Source organism: Branchiostoma floridae, chromosome 7 (assembly GCF_000003815.2).
Source record: "Branchiostoma floridae strain S238N-H82 chromosome 7, Bfl_VNyyK, whole genome shotgun sequence".
Lineage (NCBI taxonomy): Eukaryota > Metazoa > Chordata > Leptocardii > Amphioxiformes > Branchiostomatidae > Branchiostoma > Branchiostoma floridae.
The window spans coordinates 197863-223247 of record NC_049985.1 but is presented as its reverse complement, the minus strand read 5'-3'; the positions used below and the strand labels follow the sequence as shown (position 1 = coordinate 223247).

Sequence of the window (25385 nt, the reverse complement as noted above, 5' to 3'; positions counted from 1 at the left end):
GTACGATCATCATAATCATCATCACGACCTAGCAAATTCCTGGGGGACACTTTTCGACATGGCATACCCACGAGGCGTGCGGGCCAATCAACGGGCCGGTAGTTCGGAGGATCATGCGTGCGCACTTGTCCCCAATGGTTCGCCTTTTCGCAGAGCCTTAACCCTGGCCTGCGGAGAGGAGGGTTGTTCCTATAAGATCCAAGTGTAGGATTAGTCAGTGCGTCACTCTGCAATAGCAACATCAACAATATCAACATCAACAGCATTTTTACAGACCAGGAGTGGATGTTGTGCGTTACCTGTACCTGTAGTATACATTGGCATCATCATCACATGTATTATTGTCACTCTCACATCCCTCATGCGGTTAGCCTCCGTCTCGCCACCACTGCGTCAGAGAAGCGGACAGAGCGGCTTGGCTTGGTTGCACAATGCTACGTAGTCCGGGGGCCTTAAAGTTAGGCCCTGTGTGTTAGATAGTAGGGTGTCTCCTAGAAATGTAGTATCACACCTATATATGGACACAGCCACACAGAGGATACGATCAGTGAGATTGTGGAGTAACATAATTTGGTATTCTGCATCACACTTGAGAGGAAGTCCCAGAGACCACGTGCCATGGTCCTAATGCTTGCTACGGCCATTCAACGCTCAGCCCGTAAGTTATGTGGCACTCAACTTTTTAATTTCGCTTTTGATTTGAAGGTTACGTTTTTGGGTGCAAATGTGTGTCAGTTTCTTTGTTTGTGGGCAACAGTCAGCCCTAAAGTTATGTGGCACTCAACTTTTTAATTTTACTTTTGTTTTGGAGGTTATGTTTTCGGGTGCGAGTTTGTATAGATTTGTTTCTTTACGGGCAACACATCACAGCAAGTCGAGGACGGATCTTGGTGATATTTGGTACAATGGTAGGGGTTGGTACAAGGAAGCAACAATTAGATTTTGGGCCCCTTATTGCCTTTCTTTGGTACTGCAGCGGAACGTCTCGTTTTGTTTTTTTCATGTTCAGGACAAGCTATGGTCATGATTCTCATTAGTAGACAGCCCTCTAGCAGCTTTGGTTGGAAATGCAGGGGGTGTTCCAGTTGCAGGTCTTGTACTTTTTTAATATTTTTTTTTTCTTTTCAATGAAATTTGTGTGGAAATGTATTGAACTCTCTTGTATTATTTCTAGCAATTTTTTTTTCCATTCTTTTGAAAGTTGTAATTTCAAAACCCTAAAATCTTCTAGTTTTTTGCAGTTTTGGAACAGCCTCAAAAGAAGTTAGTCATAATTGTAAGTTAACTCGTCTGATAAACCCATACAATTCCACTGTAGACAAGACTTCAACTACAAGTCTGCAGCGCACAAGTCTAACACCACTTTATTTTCAAAATCTTTCTGAACCTTAACAAAAACATGTATATAATGCAGACTATTTTCCCTCCCTTGACCCCAGTGATGCCACCCTTCCCCAAACTGACCTACATGTACATGTAACCGTAGTATATGGACACCCATGCAGTCTGGAATCTACAAATAGTAGTATATCTGGACACCCATGGAGTATGTCTACATCATATATAGCAGCTTTGGCGAAAAACAATCCCCCAAGCAGCTTCCATTGAGTGCCAATATCATCATGACAGCTTTGATTTCTATATTTGAAGTATTGCGCCACACCAAAGAGGTCAAATATCTAGCCACAAATCTGGAGCATCAGCGATCATCCACTGGGTTAACATGTGACCCTAGCGTAATCTGTCTGCATCTGCTGTTGGACATGAACTTGGCTTCGTTCCCAGTTTAAAACTGGGACAACTGTCAGCAACTTGAACTTGGTACTATCAGTAACAGAGCTCTCCCAAAGGAATCATTATCGAATACTCAGGCTACATATTTATGATCTCAACAACATGTTTTCAATGTTCAAGCCTAAAATTGTTATGTTGCTTGCGTCATCAAAATTTGTTGTGTTCCTTTTTCTACAGAGTTACTATAATTACATAGCATAGCACCCTCTCATATTGCTCTACATTTCTACGAAGAACCCTAACAAGACTTTGCAGGCAAGTCTTTTAATGAATATGTAATAGAATCGTGGTGCACATTTGCATGAATTTGCCATTTTGGTTTCAACCCTCCAAACATAAGTTCATTGATCAGCAAAGCAAAACCTTCATGTAAAAAATTTGTCAGAAACCCTCTGGCACTATCAGATCCTTTCCAGAACCATCTAAATATCGCATTACAAAACTGCTGCAAGACCAGAGGACCCTTGCTATCTGTCTTCCTTCCAACTGACCTTGGCTGCATTCCAAGGTCAGAGCTGACGTTCTGTCAACAACAAGACTTGGCACTGATGTCTTCCAAAATTGATAAAACTTAAGTGCATCATCACTTCTTGTTCCTCTAAACATCTTTGCATAGGATTGTGCAATACACTCTAGTTGTCACCAGAGTATCTGAAATTTAATCCCTTTAATGCACACATGAATATGAAATAATGAAAATCTGAGTCAACTGAACTTGACACCATCTTACAAGAATATGAAACCCTGCAATGCCATCATCTGTTTGTAGTCTTTCCATTTCACAACCATTTGAAGTCCATCGGTATAGTGAAAATTAAGACTTTCAAGTCATTATAAAAAGGAAAATCCAAAACTTCTGTGCCATCTGCTCAGCTACATTAACCTGACATCAGAGTCCGTTCTAGAACCATCAAATATCAAATTACAAAATAACTTCCAACCATGACACAGTTGTAAATCTGCCCTTCAAATGACCTTGGAACCACTCCCAGGTCATGACTGACATTCCATCAACAAGACTTTAAATCAATCCAACATTAGCATATCATTATGTCAATTAAGGTTAGGTTAAGATATAATATACACCAAATAGCAGCTACTCAAGCAACTAGATATGATGTTGGAAATGGTCAGACGTTTCAGTTAGCATATCATTTTCTTGTCTCTTAGTTTGAACATTGTTAGGATTCAATCATACACTCTCCCAAACTCGTAAAATCTGATCAGTTTAGTTCAAAGTCAGCATGAAGACATCCTGAAAATCTGTGCCATCCATACAGCTGCCAGGGTCCTTCCAGAACAATCTACAGTATCCTGTTACAAGGACACTGACTCACTGGCTATGTATATTAGGACATTGGGTTCACCCCAGGATATGTATAGCTTCCTTCTGAAGCAGGCTGTCCTAACATTGCTTCCATTTAATTCTGATCCGCTTGACCATAAATCGTACTGCATGAGTGTAAACAGAGTACTAAGCAAAACAATTTACTCTATCATTTACATGGCATATCTACAGCATTTCTAAATGTAGGTGCCCTTTGGAAAAAAAAATGTGCAACTTGAAATTGTTTTCAGACTACAAAACATTGGTTTCCTCTGTCTCAGACTGAGTCTGGCATGAAATTGTCTTAAACACACTGGGAATCATTTTATGTGCCATATCTTTTTACAAATGCCTTCACGTACAGGGCATTCATCCTTGAAATATATTCGTGATACTTTTAATTCCGGCTTAATCGTATTTATCAAGTTAAGGCGTCCTAATGATTCCCATAGCTTTGCAGGAGAAACTAGACATATTTCCTGTTTACTGCTAGAGTTGGGTGTCTTCCAAATAGACAGCTAAGAATAAGAGTTGGATTTCTTCCAATTGAGCTGCTTTCTGGTGCAGACTTGTTATATGTACATGTATAATGTCATGTAAACAAGTAGAAGTTCAAATACCATTCTCGCACTTGAGACAAAGGTTCAGGGCTCTCTTCTAGGTCCTTCATCTTTCCCTTAGTAAGCAGAAATCTGTTCTACAACCGACATGTTGGCTTTATCAACTGTAAACTTTGGCTGACTATGACAAGAGTTTTTTTTTTAAAAAACCTTTTTTAAACCTCAGTGCACTTGTACTAAGCGTTTTGAATAAATGGTACCCCATTTTCAGTTTGTAAGTATAATGTGGTCTGCTGTTGACCTAGTATATAGGGGCTGCTATAGAAAAATTCTGTAGGCATACAGGGTTGAATTGCTTGCCCCTCTCCCAACCTTTTCAAGTTTGAATGTCTGAAATGCTTTTGAAATGCGTTTGAAAGTCAGAAGAATATAACTGTCCAAAAGGGCCTAAGACTGTACCACTTAGAGCTAAGTTTGAATGTCAAGTATACTATAAATGTAAACTGAAGTGCATAATTAGAAGAAATAAAACTGTCCAAAATGGCCTATGCCTGTACCACTCAGACCTAACTTTGAATGTCAAATATACTGGTAAATGTAAACTGAAGTGCATAGTTAGAAGAAATATAACTGTCCAAAATGGCCTACGCCTGTACCACTTAAGAGCTGTGTTTGAATGGCCGTAACAGACGCCCAAGTTCAAAGTTAGCTGCCCCCAATAAGGCTCAGGGGCGTACAAACATATACAGCAACTCAGGTGGGTAGCACAACCTTGAATCAGCAAAATACATGCAATTTTTCTCTAACTTCTTTTTTTTTTGCACAATAAAGTTGTTCCTTTGCATTTTTTTTCTTTTTTTTTTGTTGTTGTTTCATCTGAACATGCTTAAAACAGCCAAGGGAAATTGTCATGTCCTAGTTTATTTTTTTATTTCTTTCCAGGAATATCTTTTTGTTCTAAAGTTTTATTGTGGACAAATCATCTTAAAAGGATCTAAATTCACATTTTTTTAATACAATGTATTTAAAAAGGTTTCAATTCCAAAAGCAAATGTAGTCCACTCTGATCTGATCTAAACTTAACAGGTTTCTTTTTAGTTCAAAACTTTAAAATATTGGAGTTCATTCTCCTGCACATTATATGGCAACAAATTGTCTTAGGATGTATTCTTGAGAAAAAGCATTTCTGATGTATATGTGATAGAATATAATAATTATTATCACTATCACATTTCAAATCAGAATTTTACATTGTACTGATCAATTTCTGTCATGCTTTGAGAAATATTACACTTCAAGTGTTTTTAATTAATATGTCTCAACACAAGTGGTTTATTTTCCATTTTAAATGTATAAAACATTGTTTTAGTTTGTCACTTATTTGTCAAATATTGTGTCTCCTCTCATTTTGAGTGCTTTGTACATATGGACACCACTTTTCTAGTCTTTTATGATGCATCTGCAGTATTTTTCAGTAGTGTCATAGTCTGTATAGACTGACTGACAGTAAGTAGCAGTATTTTTGCTGGCGTTTCTTTGTATAAGTCTCACAACCACCTACATGTAGCAAACGCATATTTCCCTGGACATCATAATTTCCCTTGGCAGTTTCTCCCTCAGCATAACAAACTGCAGCTAAAGCAGGTAAAACCTTCTCATTGCATGAGGCCAAGTGTCAACATCATTTCTCAACACTTCTCAGCCTTTTTTTTCTTTTGCCTTTTGGAAACAATGGCATGCTTTCCACACCAGTTGTACTCATAAAAACACAGCAGGGCCTGCTTTGCATACATCAGTGTAAGCACGGATGACTAGGTACAGGTACAACGGTTTAATTTGCTCGTAATGTCGATCGAACTGCGCTTTTGTCAAAGCGATGTGCTTTCTTTGGATGGATATATAAAAGCTCTGGGATCAAAATACACGAAAATATGTCAAGACCATTTGTACATTTTGTACCTTTCAATGTTCATCCTTTTGACAAGAATGTTGAACATATTCTGTCCTATATAAAAACTGGCGTTATTTTTGAACCAATTTCTCAACTTGAAAAATGGCCCATATAAAATACTCCCTTGACTTAACGATTTGAGTTTCATAAGTCAAGCCTCCCTGATATTTCTAGCTGTCAATATGACATTTACTTCAATATTCTGATCCCACCAGCACAAATATAACCCATAATACTCATAACATGAGGCATAATACTGCTTTGTTGATGTAGATATTAGTATTAATACATACTGTAAAATGTGAAGCTTTTGCAGTGGTTCATTTTTGCTGTGACTTCTCCATTGCAATGTTGTGACTCTACAAATATATGTTCTCCATATGTTTTACTACTATGATTTACAATTGTTCCAAGTGCAAATTTAAAACACTGCTGATCCTCTTTTCTGTCCTAACATGACACAAAACCACTGCGAAAGTTTCATCATTTACAGTGTTGTACTGAATCAGATGTCAGAATGTTGTTCTTGCATTGTGTTGTTTTGAGGTTACGATCTGTAAAAAGGGTTAATTATCAATATCACGAAACCTGGAAGTTTTCGGGAATACGTCAGCCCCTGTGTACCCATAACTATCCACAGACTTACAGTGACATGATACAAAACTACAGCCAACAACAAATAAAGTGAAGGAAGCTTTGACTGTTGAAGCCTATTCCTTGCAGTCCATAAAATTTGTGTTGTTGTTGTTCATGGGGTGTAGGGGCTGTGGATAAAATTTGAGAAACGTTCAATAAAATTTGTGTTATATACAACTAAAAGACATTGCTGAAACGTGTAACATGTTTGATACCGATTCAGATTTGTTTGAAAACAAATGAGTCATCATATTTGGTTTGGTACTACGTCAAGTTGCAAAAAAAATTCCACAAAGTCCAGTGACATTTTTCTGATGGCAGTCAACACATACCGCCACGACAACACATGCAAAACATTTACGACCACTTCCAGCCCTTGGCCTCTTTCTGTGACTCATAAACAAATTTACCTTGGCATGGAGCCAGGCTGTCATTCTTAATTCAAACCTCTATCAATTGCAGGTTGCCACAGCACCCACCAATGGACAGTCTGCATCGGCTTCAACAGTCAGCACAGCTTCTTTAAACCAGTGCAGATCAAAACGGTATACACGTAGAAAATTTTACCGAGCGTGACCGACCCGTACTTGCACCTACCAGTACCATCAACAGTTGTACCTTCATCAGATGCACAGAAACAGTGTCAGCAACGAGAAAATTTTCCGGGCATTTCGTTCAGCAACGAAAGTAAAAAATATAAACGGAAAAAAAAAGGAGGACGCTTTTTAATCTGCTTCAGTATCTCTTCCATCTTTTGAGGTTCTCTTTTTTTTTTGCGTCAGATAAGTTTTTGAAACGAAGCACAGGACTTCAAATAAAAATTGTAGAGCAGAGCTCACCTCTTTTTGAAGATGAGGAATTAGACTCAGATTTGACTCCGATTGTAATGAACTAAACTCTAACGTTAAAACGGTTTCTAAAGTCAGTTTTATTTTTGTGTTCAGCCAAACCTTTGTCTGTCCAAGACAAATTGAAGCAGATCCTATCAACACGAAATAAAAATAGAAAATCACAGACTTTGGATGGCCGAGTTCCCTTCCCGATAAGAAACTGTCGTAAACGTCCAAACATTTTTTTCTCTCCTTAAAACAACATAACAAAGCATTTCGTCGGTCCACCAAAAGGATAATTTAGTAATGATAGCTGTGTTACTTTTCTTTAATAGAATGACAGTTCCTGATTATCTTTTAAGGGAACTCAACCTTGCCAATACAAAAAGCCAAGCGCCGTACCAATATGTAAGACAACACCGATCCAAACCCAGGGATTCGTCCATTCCTCATACAACTGTCTAAGCATTGTGTGAAGAATCGTCTCTCAGGATTTGCTACCTTGCTTGTTACCGCTGTTTCATTTAGCGCAAAAGCTTTTTTCGTTGGCTAAGGCCACTCCAATCTAATATGTTGGTTCTCAGATTTTAAAACAGATTATGCTAACTGGAAGAGCAACATTAAAACAAATCTGTAAGTTGATACACACAGTTTCATTACAGTCGGATGCAAATACATCCCCCAACCTATTTTCATCTTGAAATTTCACAATTTTTTTCTCAAACTGTCCGAAAACCAAGGGAATAACTTGGAGTGGCCCTTCGGAATATGTTTTTGAGGTAAAAGAGATTTTGCGGTGGCCCCTCATATGTGGGAAGCTGGGCTTCAGTGCATATGTTTTGAAGCTCAACTCTCCATTATGGGGGACCTGTGCACTTTACTTTGCGGTAAGATTTACCATAAATGCAGCAAGCCTAAAGCAAATATAGCATATCACAACAGTAACAACCAAGGCAGCTTTTCCTCTTTCGTAAACGTTGGAGAAAGTCTCGTTCAGAATGTATTTCTCACTTCTTTTTTAAACCATCTCTCTTCTGTATGAAAGTATTTTTTACTACTTCTTTTTTATTCTTCTCTGTGATGCCTAAGCCATAACCAATACAGAATCTGTAGCCTAATGGCTTAGGGTTAAGCCACTGTAAGAATCAAACAATGAGCCAGGAAGAAAAACTCATTACGATATAGGAACGGTTGTGGCCGTATATACATTTTGGTACATCCCTGGGTTTGCTTGGGCGTGACTTCTGGCGCAGGCTTGGCCATAACATGAAACCCGGCTGTCTCTGACAAATGATACCAACCCTTGAAGATGGGGCAGGCCCTCCAGATGGTGAGGGGACCGAGGCTGCCGTACTGCCCGAAGCTCATCTCCATCATGAACAGGGGGATGCCGGCAAACGTCAGGAACAGGAGGTACGGGATCAGGAATGCACCTGGGGGTGGGGAGGGGAAGGAAAAGAGTGATGATCACAATCCAGTTTTAGCTAGACTGTGTAACACAAAACTCTGCAGATGTTGGGCAGGCTGCTTTAAGAAAGATTCAGTCAGGTTAAGTTTTAGCCCACTTAAGAGCTAGTCTTCCACTGGTTATGACAGAGAGTTGGGTAAAACTTACTAACCAGATGTAACAGTTCAGGAATCTCCTGTACTTTTCTTAAATTTTACTCCCCTCCATACTACTAACTCTAACATACTACCTCATTACTACTTTCCATGCCATCTCTTTACTTGATCACGTCACCTTCTTTAAGTACTGCTGTCTCATATCTTTAACTTGTGCGACCTAAACTCTGTCCACAGACACCCACCTCCCCCGTTTCTATAGCAGAGATACGGGAATCGCCACACGTTGCCCAGCCCCACACAGTAGCCCAGCATGGACAGCATGCTCAAGCTTATATCATTGCCCTTATTCCCCTTTCTGTATGTACTGTCCTTACTAACAGAGCTAATCTCTGTACACAATAGCCACGTACCTCCCCCGTTTCTATAGCAGAGATACGGGAATCGCCACACGTTGCCCAGCCCCACACAGTAGCCCAGCATGGACAGCATGAAGTCCAGCTTGGCCCCCCACTGCCCGCGGTTCTTTGCCATCTCATCACGGAACTCCTCCTCCTCCTCTTCTCCATCTGTGTCCTGGACCGACAGGGGGATGCTGGCCTCCCTCATCTTCATGTCTCTGATGTCTCCGTTAGACTCCATCTTTGATCTCTAGTCAGTAGTTTATCTGTAGAAAACATACATTATATACAAACTGTTAGCTTCCATCTTTCAGTCAGTACTTCCGAAGTAAAACCGAGGTTCATACCTTAGCAGTGAATGGCATGTACAATGTATTAGCCACCATTCTGGTGAGTTAAATCTGTGACATCACTGTGGCAAAAGTGATCACTTGTCCTGCTTTTCACGCATTTGGAGGAAATGCTTTTTAATGCCGAGCGCCATGACTTCTGTATCTGTGTCGTTATACTATTACAGCCGGTATAACCGGCGTTAACACACGAGCTCTACAGGCACGCGGCGCGGCAGCAACTGCATTGCTTAAGAGCTACGGATTGCCGTTCGAAAGGGGATGTTAATGAGGAAACCTCAAGTAAGAAACTCCTTGAAATGTAAGAACCTGACACCTGGTGTGCTTTCAAGGGATGCGAACCACACAAGTATTGCAAAGTTACAGGCTATAAAAAGATGCATTGCCTATGATTGACTGAGGACAGGCTTTTCTTAACCACTCTAATACAGGGCTGCCTTCAGTTTCTTTCCAAGGACAGAAGGGAAAACATGTCAAAGGTACACACAAGGACATTCCTATAGAATATAATGTCCTTGGTATAAATTATGCAGAACCAATTTGCCTGTTATCAGCAGAGCCTTTAGACTAAAGGTATCTTATACAGCAAACAAAGGTGCCTATAGAATAAAAAATCATAATGTCCTTGGTACCAAATTATGCAGAAGCAATATGCCTATGATCAGCAGAGTCAGGCAGATGCTTCAGCATACATATGCGGATGGAGGGAGGACTGTCTCCCATCAATACACCTCATCTCCCCTTGCGTGATTTCCCACGAGACCATATCATCAACTGAGGGGCGCCATTGTCGCCATGTGCCGCGCCAGTTTCATCTCTTGGTTATCTGATATTCTTTAGGAGTTTCATGTGTCAGAATGTGAATGAATTAAAGTGTCGTATCTCAGGATTAATTCATACTGTGAATGGTTCATTACTGTGGTCTTTCTTATCTTTTTCACCTTTCCCAAGGTTAAGATTTGGGCGCAGTTTGTATGTGTGGTTCTGGAGAAAAATAACTCAAAAAGCTGTGGATGAATTGTCATCATATCTTATTATTTGCTATAGGTAGGTACGGGCGGGGAAAAGGCACGCCAAGTTCTACAATGGGCCCCCTAGCAGGTTTCTAAGGTACAGCAGGGGAACTTGTTTCTGTACCTTACAAACAAACCTCGTGCTCTGGACATGCTAGGCTGATGATTTTTGAGAGGTAAATGTAGCTCTTGCATTTGTATTTAGAAAAAGAATGAAGTTACTAAACCAGGAATCAATTAACAGAATTAGACTGGCATAAGCACTAAGCAGTATGATACCATAATCCAGTTAGACACAGGAAATGTGCGCTCAGTGTCTTATTGTAATACTATTTATTAATCCTGCACAGGAAGTCACGTGGACGCATTGCAAGGTACAAATGAGATTTACTTCACACACGCAAAATTTTCTTTCACAATTCATTTTCACAGTCAATATTGTTTCCCCAAGGATACCACTTTCCTGTGATTTTCTGATGAGTTTCAGGAAAAATGAATTAAAAATGTGTTAGAAGACCTGGTGAGTCATCTGAAAATATTGCAAGCGCACCATGTTCAAAATTCAATAGTATTCCTTATTGGGTGTACAGATAAAAGAGATACAGATTTCAAGATGAGATTATGGTTTCTTCATTTGGGGAATAACACAAACACAAACTTTGACATTTTGGCTTAAACTTAAGTCAGGAACATTAGCTACGAGTTGCTGCCATTTCTCAAAACTTACATTTATCAAACTAGTTCAACATTAGGGCCAAGTCATTAAAGAAAATTCCCTGGAGCTCAATCTCTTTGCAGCTCTTTCCAGTATCAGATAGAGATCTTTGGGACTAAGCCACTACAAGGACTACCAGACACGGGTTGACAAAAACCAATAGCTGCAAGGCAAAACGGATAATGCAAAAACCTGTATCTTGCAGGGGTGCATTACTATTGTTAAAATATTATAGTCCAAATTTTGGGCTGAATAGTTAAAGAAGACAATATCGTCAAACGCTGTTTCCTTCAAAATCTTAATCAGGCAATGGTATAAGATAAAGATCTCTGCGATTCAGCTACTATACCAGACACCGGTTGACAAAACCAATAGATGCAAGACAAAACGGATAATGCAAAAACCTGTATCTGGCAGGGGTGCATTACTGTTACCACTTAGGCCCATTCCATAGCAATTTTTCACTGTGCAGATCGATGGCAGGTCACAGTTAAGTCATTACCATCTGACATCCCTAACCCAACTGAGCCATTGCAGGGTGACATACTAAAAACCTAATGGTCTCTAGCTTGCCACTTGGGGATGTCTATACTTTCTCTGCTATACTCTAATGTCTTTCTTGGACTCACTGTTAAGGGAGCTCTGGTGAACTAACAGGTTGTAATGAGCACGAAAAAAAGTAGAAGTTGCAGTTACATTAAGTTCAATTATCTATGGAAATTTGGCCTGACATTGTCATATAATATTGTGCGTAGTCTATAGCATAAAGTAGTATGCAAGCTTTTATTATATCCCAAACCTTACTGAGCAATTCAAGAGCCTTTAACTTTAAGTTTAAGTCTCTAGGGGAGTTCACAATACTCTAAGGTTTGCCCATTGTGGATGTCTGCATTTTCTCAGGCTATACTCTAATGTTACTCTCAAAACCACTGTCAAGGTATAATACCATTTGGGAGCTCTGGTGGCTGGACTTATAGTAAGTATTAACAACAGATGACAAAGTGCTTTGTAACAAGCAGGAGAAAGGTAGAAGATTCAATGATATACAAAAATGTCAACTTTTGTTATACAGGTTTTGATTATGAAAATAATTTCATCAGGTTGGTGGTATATAGTTTTAGGAGAATTATAGAGCCAGCTGAAGATATACTCTAATATCACTTTCAGGTTGGGAGCGTTGTTGACAACAGATGTCTTTAAGTGCTTTGTAATGAGCAGGAAAAAGTAGAAGTTACATTTAGTTCAATTTATGCAAATTTGGACCGGTATACTTAATCAATTGTGTCATATACCTGTAGTATAAAGCAAGAAAAAAAGTTGCATAAGTTCATTGACAATGTCATCCGTTGATATGGGTAACCTGTCAAAGATTATACAAACTTTTATGCCATTTCAAACCTCACTGAACGAGTCCAGAGCCCTATACTTAAAACCTAATGGTCTCTAGCCTCTAGGGGAGTAGAAAATGTAGCAGGCTCCCTGTCTGGGCATGTCTGCATTTTATCCGCTATTGTCTAATGTCACTGTCAACTAAGGCACGATCTAGACACGGTTTTTCCCGATATCGGCAAGCCAACAACCTCTTGCCGACAGTTTTTTTCCAGCGTCTAGATGGAACTGCGATATCGCCATTAAGATATCCGGAAAATTTCTCCCGAAAGGTCTGGACCATTCGTACGATAGCTTAGCAGGGGTCCCCGATAGCTCAGCAGGGGTCCCCGACAGCTTCCGTGCGTGTGTAGATGTGTCCCGACTTTGGGAAGGCTCATTAGCATACAACGCAGGCTCATTAGGCTATATAGCTGTTTATGACTGTTAGCGCCGCGGGTGTCCGGCGGCCAACGTTCCAGATCCCTCCAGACACATCCACAGATATCGGTAAAAACTGTGTATAGATTGGGCCTTAGGGAACACTGGTGACAGGACTTAAAGTAAAAGTCGGATCAGTAACTCTCTATCAACACAATTACTGAAAATGAACTGATGGATACTGTCACTGAATTATGTGCACATTAACAGGTTAATGGCCAATCAGCATGCTCTAAGTTCTAACTGTACCTAATAATAGTAAATTGCATGGCAACAAGGAACGGACAGAATGTACCAATGATGAATACCTAGATCGTATAAATCTTTTAAGAATCTTCGATTACCCCCATTACCCTCCATCAGCCCCCAAGAACACTAAAGTAAAAGTAATCTCCAAGCAGATCCTACAGTAGCATAAGATAGTATCAGAAGCTTCCAGAGGAGTGAAGAGGGCCTAGGACTCGGAGTGTACACTACACTCCTTGGCCAGTTAAGTACTTATGCCATCGTAGGATCTGCTTGGAGATAACACTAAGTAAAAGGACAAAGCTAGTCTGGATGCCAGGTAGGGGGTATGAACCACTGACCTCACACTGAACCCACTTTTACTCCTATGGAGTGAAACAGGTCTGGGAGTGAAACAACCTTTAAAGATTACCCTGGCGACAGAGAGCTCTCGCATCAGGCCCCAAGAACACTAGGACAAAGCTAGCCAGGTAAGGAACATGCACCCCTGACCTCTCTGTGCACCCAGAAGCAGGTCTGGGACTGTTAACCACTGCAGGCCATCAACCTGGGAATTCTATATGAATATTTATTGGCAATATTAGGATGTGCTCATCAGCCATCTGCACTCGGAACAAATGACCATTGACATCCTCCCATCTGCCATCTTCTAATTGTGCATCGACCACTGTTTTCTCCAGAAAAACTAGGACACAATGCAGGGCAATTCTACTGACAATTTCAGACTTCAGGATTTTGGACTGGCCTATTGCCTTTCCAGCAAGATCTCTCGAGTGTCATTAAGCCCCCTTTACAAATCAAGAATTTAGCTCGGCCGAGTTGTCAGCGAACTCTAAATTACGAAGAGGTATGACCCTGATGCCGACGAAGAAACTCTGTCATTTGTTCGTAGGCATCAGGGTCATGCCTCCTCCTAATTAAGAGCTCGCTGACAACTCGGCCGAGCTAAATTTTTTATTTGTAAAGGGGGCTTTAACGAATGGTATTGAATTCTACCTGAAACATCTGACCGTGCCCTAAATCATATCCAGTTTCTTGAGTAATTGCTATTTGGCATATCTTATTACCTAGATGTCTAACTTTATCAACGTATTCAGGCAAAATGCAGGGAAATCCAAAGACATTCAGGGAAATAATCCGTAAGAAACACACAAATTTACATCTACATTTATCTACTCGATACTGGGTAAAGCTTCAATATCTCTTTGATACTTTGGTGATTACGCGGGCTCCAGGCGATTTTTAGCAGCTCGGCTTTCGCGAGGCCTGGGCGACAACTTTTCTTTTAGATTTTGGATTGGCCTATTGCAAAATTCCTGTTATTGTTTTTACTTTTAGTCTACCTCAATCACGCTCTACATATTTCCCGCATGAATTGCAAAGCCTGCTTAAGTTACATAATACAGTATACAATACACATAAGGCCTTTGCACCTGTCATCGAATCACCATTTGGAAAAAAAATAAATGAGCTAGACATAATGCTAAATGCATGATGTAACCACTAGAAGAGGTATAGCCGCCATATATGGTCATATCACGGACCTCTCACATGATTTTATTATGTAACAGAAAAATATCAAGCCTACAGCCATCATGCAATTATTTACAGAATCAATAATTTTCTTATAAAATCATAACCATCAATATTGCATATGATTTACAAGCATGCACTGTTAACATGAAACTACCAACTTCAAGACGAAATCAAACCTGTATCTGTGGGGATTTTGGTCAGCTTCTGCTCTACACAACAAGCCAGCTCAATTTTACAAGTGAACAACCTTTACGTAAACCGACCTTAGCGTTATGTATGCAAAAACTAATGAATATGCAAACAGCCAGAACAATTAATACTAAATTTGTTAATATAAAATTCTAATTTTTCTGGCTGAAAGCAGCATCTCCTGTGGTTTTTATGCATGGCTTGCACCATTCACTATTGGAGAATCTCCTTGGTGTTATACTGGTATGCATAAATGGGTCAGAGAGAGAAAGGGGCCCGAAATGGTGATTTCTGCATTCCATGCACATGTAGTGCCACGATTCCACCTTTCCATGCGAATGCAACCAGTTTGTGCACTGAAATTTGATTTGGCGAGTTGACCCTTGATTCTATCATCAAAATATGATGCACGCTGCAAAAGTATGATTTAAAAGACAACAAAAAAAAACAACGAAATGTAACAAAAATCGTTCATTGTCTATGAAATTTGTTGAGCAAAAATATTTGGCCACTTAATGGTCACAGCTTCTAGTACATTTTGTACATTGCTGAAATGGTGTGATTACTAAAGATGCAGCACAAACACAATATAACATGAAAAATACGTAGCTATGAACGAATAATTTTATGGCAAAGAACAAATACGACCACAGTGTAAAATATGGCACACAAATTTGGTCGTACACACCTTGCTTTTTACGGCCACCATACATCAGGTGCTGGAAGGATTTGCAGACCAATCTCACTGTCCTAAAGGTCACACCTCAGGTTTTAATGCATACCTCAGGTTTTAATGCATATATATAGTCTGCACACATATCATTGGGTTTGGAGAACGGACTTCGTGACTCATATGATACATAAAGCCTGTGAAAGAATCCTTTTGGTGCACCAGCATTTATTCAACATGACCACAGAAGAAAATACAGCACCTGTATTTGGCTGGACACACCTTGCTTTTTACGGCCACCATACCTCAGTGAGCTGGAAGGTTTTGCAGACCAATCTCAGTGCCCTAAAGGTCACACTTCAGGTTTTAATGCATAGTCTGCACAGTCACATATCATGGGGTTGGGAGAACGGACTTCGTGACTCATGTGATATCAATAAAACTGTGATTGTGAAAGAAATCCTTTGCAGGTGTGTTGGAGTGCCAGTATTTGGTGTGTGTGTCTTTTAGGGGAAGGGGGGGGGGGGGGGGCGGTTGCCCTTTGGGGAAAAAAAGGCCGATATTCGCATTTTCAACTTTGGGCTACCGGTACCATAGTTTTGTCTCTGCTTTTGTCAGCAGGGTTAGCCCTTTGCAATTGCCAAAGGCTAGTTGAGCAGCCCTGGCTGTGCATGCCGAACAGCCAAACCAATTAAATAACTAAAAAAAATGGGCTAGTTTCTCTAAATTCTGAAGTAATGTGGCAGGAGATTGTCTCCCCTTGCATTAGAAATTTGCAAATTAACAACGCTTTGCCTTTGCCTGTTACAGCCCTGCAGAACCCTATACAATAATCTGAATATGGACATAAAAGAAGGTGCACACTGCACAGCTCCAATTTTGGGTGCATAAAGCATGCATACCCATTAGAATTCCTACCACCTGTGAAACGCATTTGGCAAGTCACATCTCACTTTTATGACCAACATACATCAGACTACAGGTGGGATTTTCCACCCAATCTCATCGCAATATACGACAGGAACGCACACTTTTAAGTTTTACATGGAGCCAGCCAGTAATTCTGGACTGCCATTAGGCACCTCCAGAGAAGAAATTAAGGCTTGCCAAGCGAACGTTTATTGCTTGTGGGGCCACAGGGCAATTCTGCAGACATGCAATGGTTCAATGATAAAGTCTGAAATGTAGAAGACTTTTAAGTGTTGATAGAAGAGTTACTTGTGGCTGAGAAAGGGACAATTTTGGATTAAAAAAACCTGGACACTTTGGGTATTAGGATGTGGTGTTTTGCTATGGGTGTATTTTTGAACACTCTGAAACCTTTAATTATCTTATTCCAAGAAAAAAGATACTCCTGTCCTGTATTTAGTATTTAGTCATTGGCACCAAAAACAAATGGAAAATTTGATTTAAAACCAAAGGCTACATTTAGTAAGGTTAACAGGTGCATTTTAAATATGGTATGGACATCCAACATAGAATAGATCTGCATGAAATTTGAAAATTTGCTTAAGTCTTAGACACTTGTGATTTGTTAGAATTAAACCTGGCATGTTTTAACACTCTTTTAACTAAGCCCTCACAACTACCTATTTCTCCAACATGGATTTGCATGAAATTCAGAGATTTGCTTAGACACTAGTGATGTGTTGTGTTGTATAAACTTGGCATGTTTTACCACTCTTTCACTGGTAATGACAAGACACAACTACCCTTTTTTCCAACATAGGCCCCCTGAATCTGAATGTTGTAAAGTACCACACATTTAGGTGCATCCTTCCTCATCTGCAGTCTCCACACGTAAAGGAGATCACCTTTATGTCTTCTTATCTCCACACTTGGGGACAAACAAATCATCTTGAACCATGAAAGATGGCAGAGCACACTCAGGGATTTGCTCCATTCCACGAGAAAACCCATAAAAGCTCGCTGATTTCACAAGTCGAGGGGAGAGAGGCACCTTTCAGAGATGGCCTCATCAGTCAACCTGACATCCCAGCCATTCCAGAAAAGCAGGCTTAAACTAGTTAAAGGCAGCCTAAGCAATGTTAGCCCGAGTCAGGGTTGTAGTACTTCTATTATCAAGGTCATTTTTTGGGTGGGGTACTTTTCTATGTAATAAGATGTCTTTATGGACCAACTCTATTCTATTCCATACCAACATTCAAGGAGCAAAAATTTGATACCACACTGGTGCAAGAACACTGTGAAGTCTAGTTTTTTGGGGAATCCTAGCACGGCTTGATTCTGTGCCGTTTTAAACCACTCAAAGTATGAAATAATAGTGAATGTGGGAATTTAGTGCAGTAGATATGAATTTCATACACATTGCCTTATCCAGATTATTTCCATTTTTTACACTCTATTATCATTTTTTATTTGATTATTTATGATTAATCCAAAAACATGAATGAGTTCAGGTTATTCAAAATGTTACCGGACGGTAAGCGATAAGCACAGCTGCATAACATACCATGTACATTGCATAATTTCCATTATACTCCACACAATAGCTGCTTATCAGCTATCTGCATCATCAGAATATACTGGATCCAAGCTAATCATGTCTTGTAATAATACACCACCACCAAACTACACTATAAAGTATAATCACCATTCATTCATCTTCCCCAGAATCTAGGCCAAGCAATAACCCTAAGTCTTCGCAGGTATCTGGATGAATATTGATCCATGCTCGTTCCGCCAGCGTCCAATAGCAGGGCAGCGCCGAGCGATCACGCACCTTGCGCGTGGCCGGCACGTGGTGTAATTTTCCAGTCCCCGCGGCACGCACGTCATGAATTTTCTACTATCAGCGAGTCCAGTCTATTCTCTCGGAGGTGTGCTTTACGCAGGGCACGGCACCTGATGTGCATACTAATTAGCTCACATGGCTGAGACAGAGGAGCAGATTTTCCTCTTGAAACAAAAACTGCATCCGAAACCTTGAGGATATCATTAAATTATTGTTAAGATTTATATTAAGTCCTAGCTGAAACTAGGCCAATCGCCAAGTGTATTGATAGTGATACAGAGTCTGACTTTAAACAGGGACAGACTTCAGTTACTAGGGAAAGATATTTTGGACATATTTTTGAGTAAAAAAACATGCACCTGACTTGTTCTGAAATATATATACAAATTAAAAATATCAGAACTCGGATATTTCATTGCATGGCAATGAATGGCCTAGCTTATTTTTTCTTTATTCTTTCAAATCGAGACATTGAAAATTTTCAAATAGCAGATATTTTCCATCTACAACGATTTACAACCTACACATAAAATATGCATTGATTTTCAATAGCGTTCGAGTACCACAAATGAAATGAAACATTTCGTTCCTACTGTTACTTTATTGACTTATTGATCAATTAATTACTGTTTGCTTTCTGTCCAGCGAAATTGATGATACAGAACCATTTGTCTAAGGTTTTATTGCGACAACACGAAATAAATGCATCAATCTATGAATGATGCGCTAGCATTTTTTCACCTCTGCAATGTACGATTTTCTCAGAGTTCTTTCCAGAGGGTGAAAGAACAGTGATACACGGCTATACTGATAGCTCTGAACTGTGTTTTAAATTCAGGGTTTTTCTTTCTTTACATCTAGATTTTTTGCTAAAATTTGCATAGGGTTATACTGCTTTACCCTAAATTTCCATAAAGAACCATGATTTTCCCTCATCTACATTTTAGAGGACATCTAATGTTTCAAATTTATGATTACGAAGACTCAATCTTTGTCATTATTGCTTGCAAATCTCATTTTGATTGGCTCCAACGACCTTTAATGTAATCTGGTGACTTTCAGCGTCTGCAAATGATTCAGCGCAGACTGTGACCATATATGGGCATGGGTTTATCCCCCAAAAGGGCGTGCGAGTCAACTGACAAAATACATGCTGACAGGTAAATGCACAGGTGTGTACTATGGAGACTCCCTGGCTCCAATAGGGTTAAAATGGAAAGTGATGTCAGAATATGCTAATGTAGAGTCTTCAAACAAACTGTCACCTCTAACTGAGACTCTAACAATCCAGGCTGCTACATGAATCAAAATATGTGCATTTCCACCTGTGTTAGTCTGTAAGACTTAATCCTGCACAAAGTTTATTCAAGAAACGACTTTTCTGATCACTTACGGGATTAGACAGCCCGGTGTAAAAGACTAATTAATCCAGTCTTGTAGATAAGATATAAATCCAAGATTAAGGGTCGATTTACACGGGGCAAAAAAAAATATGTTCAATGCGCGGCCTATGACACTTTTTATGCCAGTGTAAAAATGAAAATGATACACTGCGAACGTCGTAGGACAAGTAATTTTTTGCCTGGAGTAAATTCGCCCTATGCCATTGCAAGATACCAATGCTAGTTTCACAGAGGCTGGCATTTTGCGCGCTTAGTTTAAGTAGATGAATATCTTACACCTCCTCTAAATGTACTTACAGTGCATTGCTTGCCCCACTTCAGTTTTAACACCAATACCATGAACAAGTACTCTACAATCTTAGACTTCACAGAGGTTGTTGTTACTAATTGAAGGAAGTTGACTATACACCTGACATAGCCCTAGCAGTATGACATTACTAGCCCTTTGGGCATTCCTAGATAACATAAATACCAGACTCACAAAGGGAAAGAAAAACTTACCGTGTACGTGAATTCCGGCGTTAACGATGTTATGACTGGCCGAAGCCTTGATACAGATGTTTAAATCCTACCTCAGATCAGAACCAAACCAAACCAGATCAAACCAGACCAATCCAAACCAGATGGGCTCAGCTCAAGAATAGAAAGAACCGTCTGGAAGCTCCACGTTCAAGGTTCAAAAACAAGTTTACTGAAGTTCACTGTGCTTAGAGCTGTCAGCAACATACACTTGACACACAGACCAGAATTCCACACAGTGCTGCAGATACTCACAGATATCTAGAGGGCACAGCCCCGGTTTCAGTTATCGCTGTCAGGCAAGAGCTTGAAATGTTTTATTGTTTGTGATAATACCAATCCTCTGTTCTCTTGCCAAACTGCAAGTTGCTTGAATATCTTTTTATTCAGTTTTTGCTGCCAGGCCAAATTGTTTCCACAAAAGCAAATGCTTGAAATATTTTATTGTTTATGATAATACCAATCCTGTGTTCTCTTGCCAAGCTGCAAGTTGCTTGTATATATTCTTATTCATTTTTTGTGGTCAGGCCAAATTTTTTCCACAAAAGCAAATGCTTGAAATACCTTATAGTTTATGATAATACCAACCCTGTGTTCTCTTGCCAAACTGCATGTTGCTTGTATATATTTCTATTCATTTTTTTTCTGTCTGGCCAAATTTTTTCCACAAAAGCAAATGCTTAAAATACTTCATTGTTTATAAAATCAATCCTGTGTTCTCTAGCCAAACTGCAAGTTGCTTATTTATTTATCTTTGATAAAGGCTTCATGCTATTTGCTCAAGTTGAAAGGTGTGACATTTTGCTTGACCTCACCAGTGTCACGGTTGCCATTCAATTATTCACCATGCAAAAGTCTGGCACAATTCAGCGCCAACAGTGTGAGTGTTACAAATCTTTTGTGAAAGCCAAAGCTGTATTCAACAGTATTGTAATATGTATGCAAAAGATTCATATTGCTACACAATGTACTGCTGCCTGTTGCAATATCAAAGTGTCAATAATTCTTTGCCACAAACATGGACAGCTGGTGCCAGGTCTAATCCTGCTTTGTTCTCCATGACAATGCAGCAACACCTGCCACTGTGGGCCATGCAAATTCAGTTACCTGGTTCTTGGAAAAAAAAAAACATAGCAAGAAGGGGATAACATAAAACAAACGGGTTGGTAGGAAAATTTCAATCTGTTTATTTTGAAATAATGCCAGCCAAACATTTAAATAAACGAATAGATTATATTGAGTATTGGCCTCATGAAACTCTACATACACAAAGGTATAGTATGTTGATCATCACTTCAAATCCAAAAGCAAACAATTTACTTAATGTAGCCTTAGTCAATCTCACAAAGTAAACAAAATTATGTCATTCTAAATGCTCAAGCCCTAAAAAACATGAAAAGCTTTTCTTGCATATTGCTTTTTCTGAGTAGCTAAAATACTACTTCTTTTGGCTGTGCCAAAACAAACAATGGGGAAGTTAACCCATGAACAAAGCATTTGTTAGGCTGGGATGTTTTAGTTGCCAAGAATATATGTACGATTTAGCTGCATGGTGGCCATACAGGCTCACACCAGTGGGTAATTCTGGCTGTTGTTTCTGCACCTGTTAATCCTGGATGACTCAGGGACACATGTTAGGGGATCAGGGGACCTTCATCTGACTTGTTTACACATAACTCATGATCAGGATTGAGGCACAGAGTATTTGTGTGTGTGTTTGTGTGTGTGTGTGTTTGTGTGTGTGTGCATGCGAGTACGCATGTATGTATGCGTGCATGTATCTTTACTTTCTTCTCCGGAGTCAACTGTACTGATATCTTTCAATTATTAATTCACATATTTATTTTTCATATTCTGATTTTCTCTTCTCAATCTACATGCTACTGTACAACTACAACTGTCAAAATCTCCCTGTGCAATTTTTTAATTCCTTCTACACTCCTGCCCGCCATAAGGATCCTTGGTGGTCGCCACTCTCCCTCGTTCATTCCTTATATGGGCTGGCACCAAGGCCAAGGGTAACAAGCACGCCATGTCTGATGACAGAGAGGAAGCAGTGGGCAGTGTATACCATATATGGTCCTTCTACTCCGTAATGTTATACACCATACTACATATACTTGTATTGTTGTAATACTAATAGCTATACTTTGTGATACATTCAGTCAGTGATAATGTAATGCAAACTAATTTACATACAGGTGGACAAGCAAGATTAACACAAGTACAATCTGATCAAGCATGATCTACAAATCCTTAGGAAAAATAACATCAACGTTTCTACTAATTCGTAATTGTTATTCTTGTTCCTGTTTTGTTTGTTGTGTTACTGTTATGGGGAAATTTTATTGTGTTTATGAGGAAGTGTGTGTAGGGGAAGAGGGGTGGCATTCTTTATTCAGTCTGGTTATGTGACGTTCATATATCACTATCAGTGGTTTGACAGATGGAAAACACACCAAACCAGGAGCTGGCACCCAGTCAAATATTGATCTGTATTGGAGGAAGCTTATGAAGATATGTATATGATGTATGTTTACATCAATAGACCATACTTGGTGGGCATATACAACTGTATACGTTCAAGTATTTTTAGGATGGATTATAAGGGCGGTACAGATGGTTTCCGTTGACCATAAATGAAACATAACATATGGTGGAATAATCAATAAATATAGCAACATATTATGAGTAATATAGGCGTGTCAGAGGTCGTCCATGGTGTTCCATATAATAAATACACGTATTACCATTTTCCATATATCAAATAAAATACTTGCACACATAAGTCTTGTTGTTTAAAAAAAAAGCCATAAAGTATGTGTTGTTAGGTAATGATTCTTTGAATGACACGACAACAGCAACATAATCTACATTTGTATCAGCCACCAATCAAATGTTTTTACATGCAAATCAGCTAGCTGCAGACAGGAACAATGACTACCTGTCTAAAGCAAGTGAATCTTTGTATGTTTTAACACTGAATAATTCCGATATGCTGTCAGTTTTTTTCCTCTAAAGATAATCAGCTGTGGCAAAAGCAATATCACACAGAAATAGCGTGAAAGCTTAGGTCCACTGGCCAACACAAAAATCTAATTTCTCGCAATGTTACATGTGCATTTCATGGTGATGAGGCAGCGCATGACGTCACTGTTGGCATGGTGATGCTGTGTCTCCATCATGAAGCACTCCCCTAAGATCTTAACATGTAAGCTAATATGGTCTTGCCATTGGAGGGATGGATTGCACAATCTTGGTCACAAATCAAACGGGAAGCTGATTTTACATGCATATATTTCTGCTATTTCTAAACCCTGTGCCTGGGTGGCTTGCCATTTTATAAATCCCTTATGATCACCTCAGCCTAATTCATACTTACAGCATACATGTGCTACCATCCTGTAGGGATTCTCTACACTACAAATCATTCTTACATTACAAGAAGAATGACTTTTTGTTGGCTAATAATGCTTTGTTCTTGTGGGCCAGCCCTTTGTAATAGCAACACCCCTGGCTCAGTGGCTGCATGTCTTTCAAGTTTCACAGCCTAGCCAAATTAATTTTTAAACAACAATATTGATGAAGCTATTCGAAACATAAGTGTCTAGAAGTAGAAGCGGAGGAAAAACATTTGGTAACCATGGATCTTGAGTACACGGCTGTGTGAGCAGAATCCTCAATAAAATAAAATAAAATAGTGAAAGCAGCAGGCAAGTTGTGAAGTATCCCTTCACTTCAGTTTCACAGCTGAAAACACAGCCAAGAACACTTAAAACTGCAAGGAGTGGCCGCCAATTAGTGTCTCCAGTACAGTAGCTAATGTGAAAAACATGACCTAGCAGTGGCTAGCACCATGGGCGGAAATATATGTATGACGCAAGTGCATAGTATTTGCTTTCCAGAATATTCGCCACGGTTGTTTTCCAGCTTTACAGCGTAAGTCATAATCTTGCGTGTTCTCTGTCTATTTGCTTTGCACTTGTTTTCCCCGGCGTAACAAGCTTAGACGTTTGTTCTCGGTAAACAATGGCACCGCTGCAACTTTCACTGTTTATGCATCACTAGGTGCCTGACTCATGAATTTTCAAACAAATTAACATAATGAAATTGGAAATATGATACGTCTATCAGGTAGCTTTTACTTTTTCCATAGCCGTTGTTCTTTAATCTGAAAAAAAATTCCAGTACCTTTTTTTCAGTAAGTATATATACTACAGGTAGATTATACCATTTGTTCTATACGTCATTCTCTACGCACAAAAAAAAAATTTTTTTTGAAAGGCCTCCACCCTGAATCATTAATTATTAACACTGCTTATTGTCTCCTTTTCTTCAATGTAAAACGGTCTACATAAAAGAAAAGTAACAACAACAAAGCACAAGCACGCACAGATCTAAAATATCCAATCGTATAACTTACAGTGGAAAAATACAGTGTTTTTCCCATCTAGCTACAGTTGCTAGCAAACATGCGTCATTGCGATATGGAAAAATAAGCGTATCGTTATCACGAACTGAAATGCACACCGGCATCACTTTGTTTCTTCGTTATATGATATCTTGCACGTTTTACCACGAGGCTTTGCAAATAACATAAGCCCGCGTTTTTCATTCATAAGTTACAAGGATCTGTGTGTCCTTAAGAAACAGCTACACATACACGAAAGCGCGCAAAAATGGCCCCAGACATGACGAATGAACAATGCATCCTGCCTCGTGCGTTCAAGGAAATAAACCCCGAAAAACGGTCCCGATTCTCGTTTTCTTTCTTCGCGCGCACTGGGAGTTAAACAATCACAAATAGGTTACCTAAATAAATCACCATGGCAAGAAAAACAGGCAAGAAGTCGGAATAACCTACGTGAACAGATCCTGACGGAGAAAGGCGGCGGACCGGGTTGATTTGGTGAAGAAAAGCCGTTAAATTTTGGCTGCTTTTGTGACAATGGCCGCCAGTCGAGTCGAGCGCGCACCGAACGTTACAATGGGATCGGATATAAAAACGGTCACGATCCCAAAAATAAACCGAGTCTGACCTAACTCTTACGTATCCGAGGCCGTTACGCAAATGTTTACACAACAATGCCGAAAATGACTGAAAACGGAGTTTTCATT

The 25385-nt window shown here is 39.5% G+C and overlaps 1 protein-coding gene across 1 annotated transcript in view; it reads right to left on the bottom strand.

The window, feature by feature from the left end:
• Positions 1-25262, bottom strand: part of LOC118419890 (sodium- and chloride-dependent glycine transporter 1-like) — a 133467-nt gene extending 108205 nt beyond the window's left edge. Inside the window, 3 exon segments of the mRNA XM_035826550.1 lie at positions 8400-8531; positions 9075-9328; positions 25132-25262. Coding sequence (XP_035682443.1) covers positions 8400-8531; positions 9075-9303 — 361 coding nt within the window. The 5' untranslated portion in view covers positions 9304-9328; positions 25132-25262.
• Between the last annotated feature and the right edge of the window lie 123 nt (positions 25263-25385).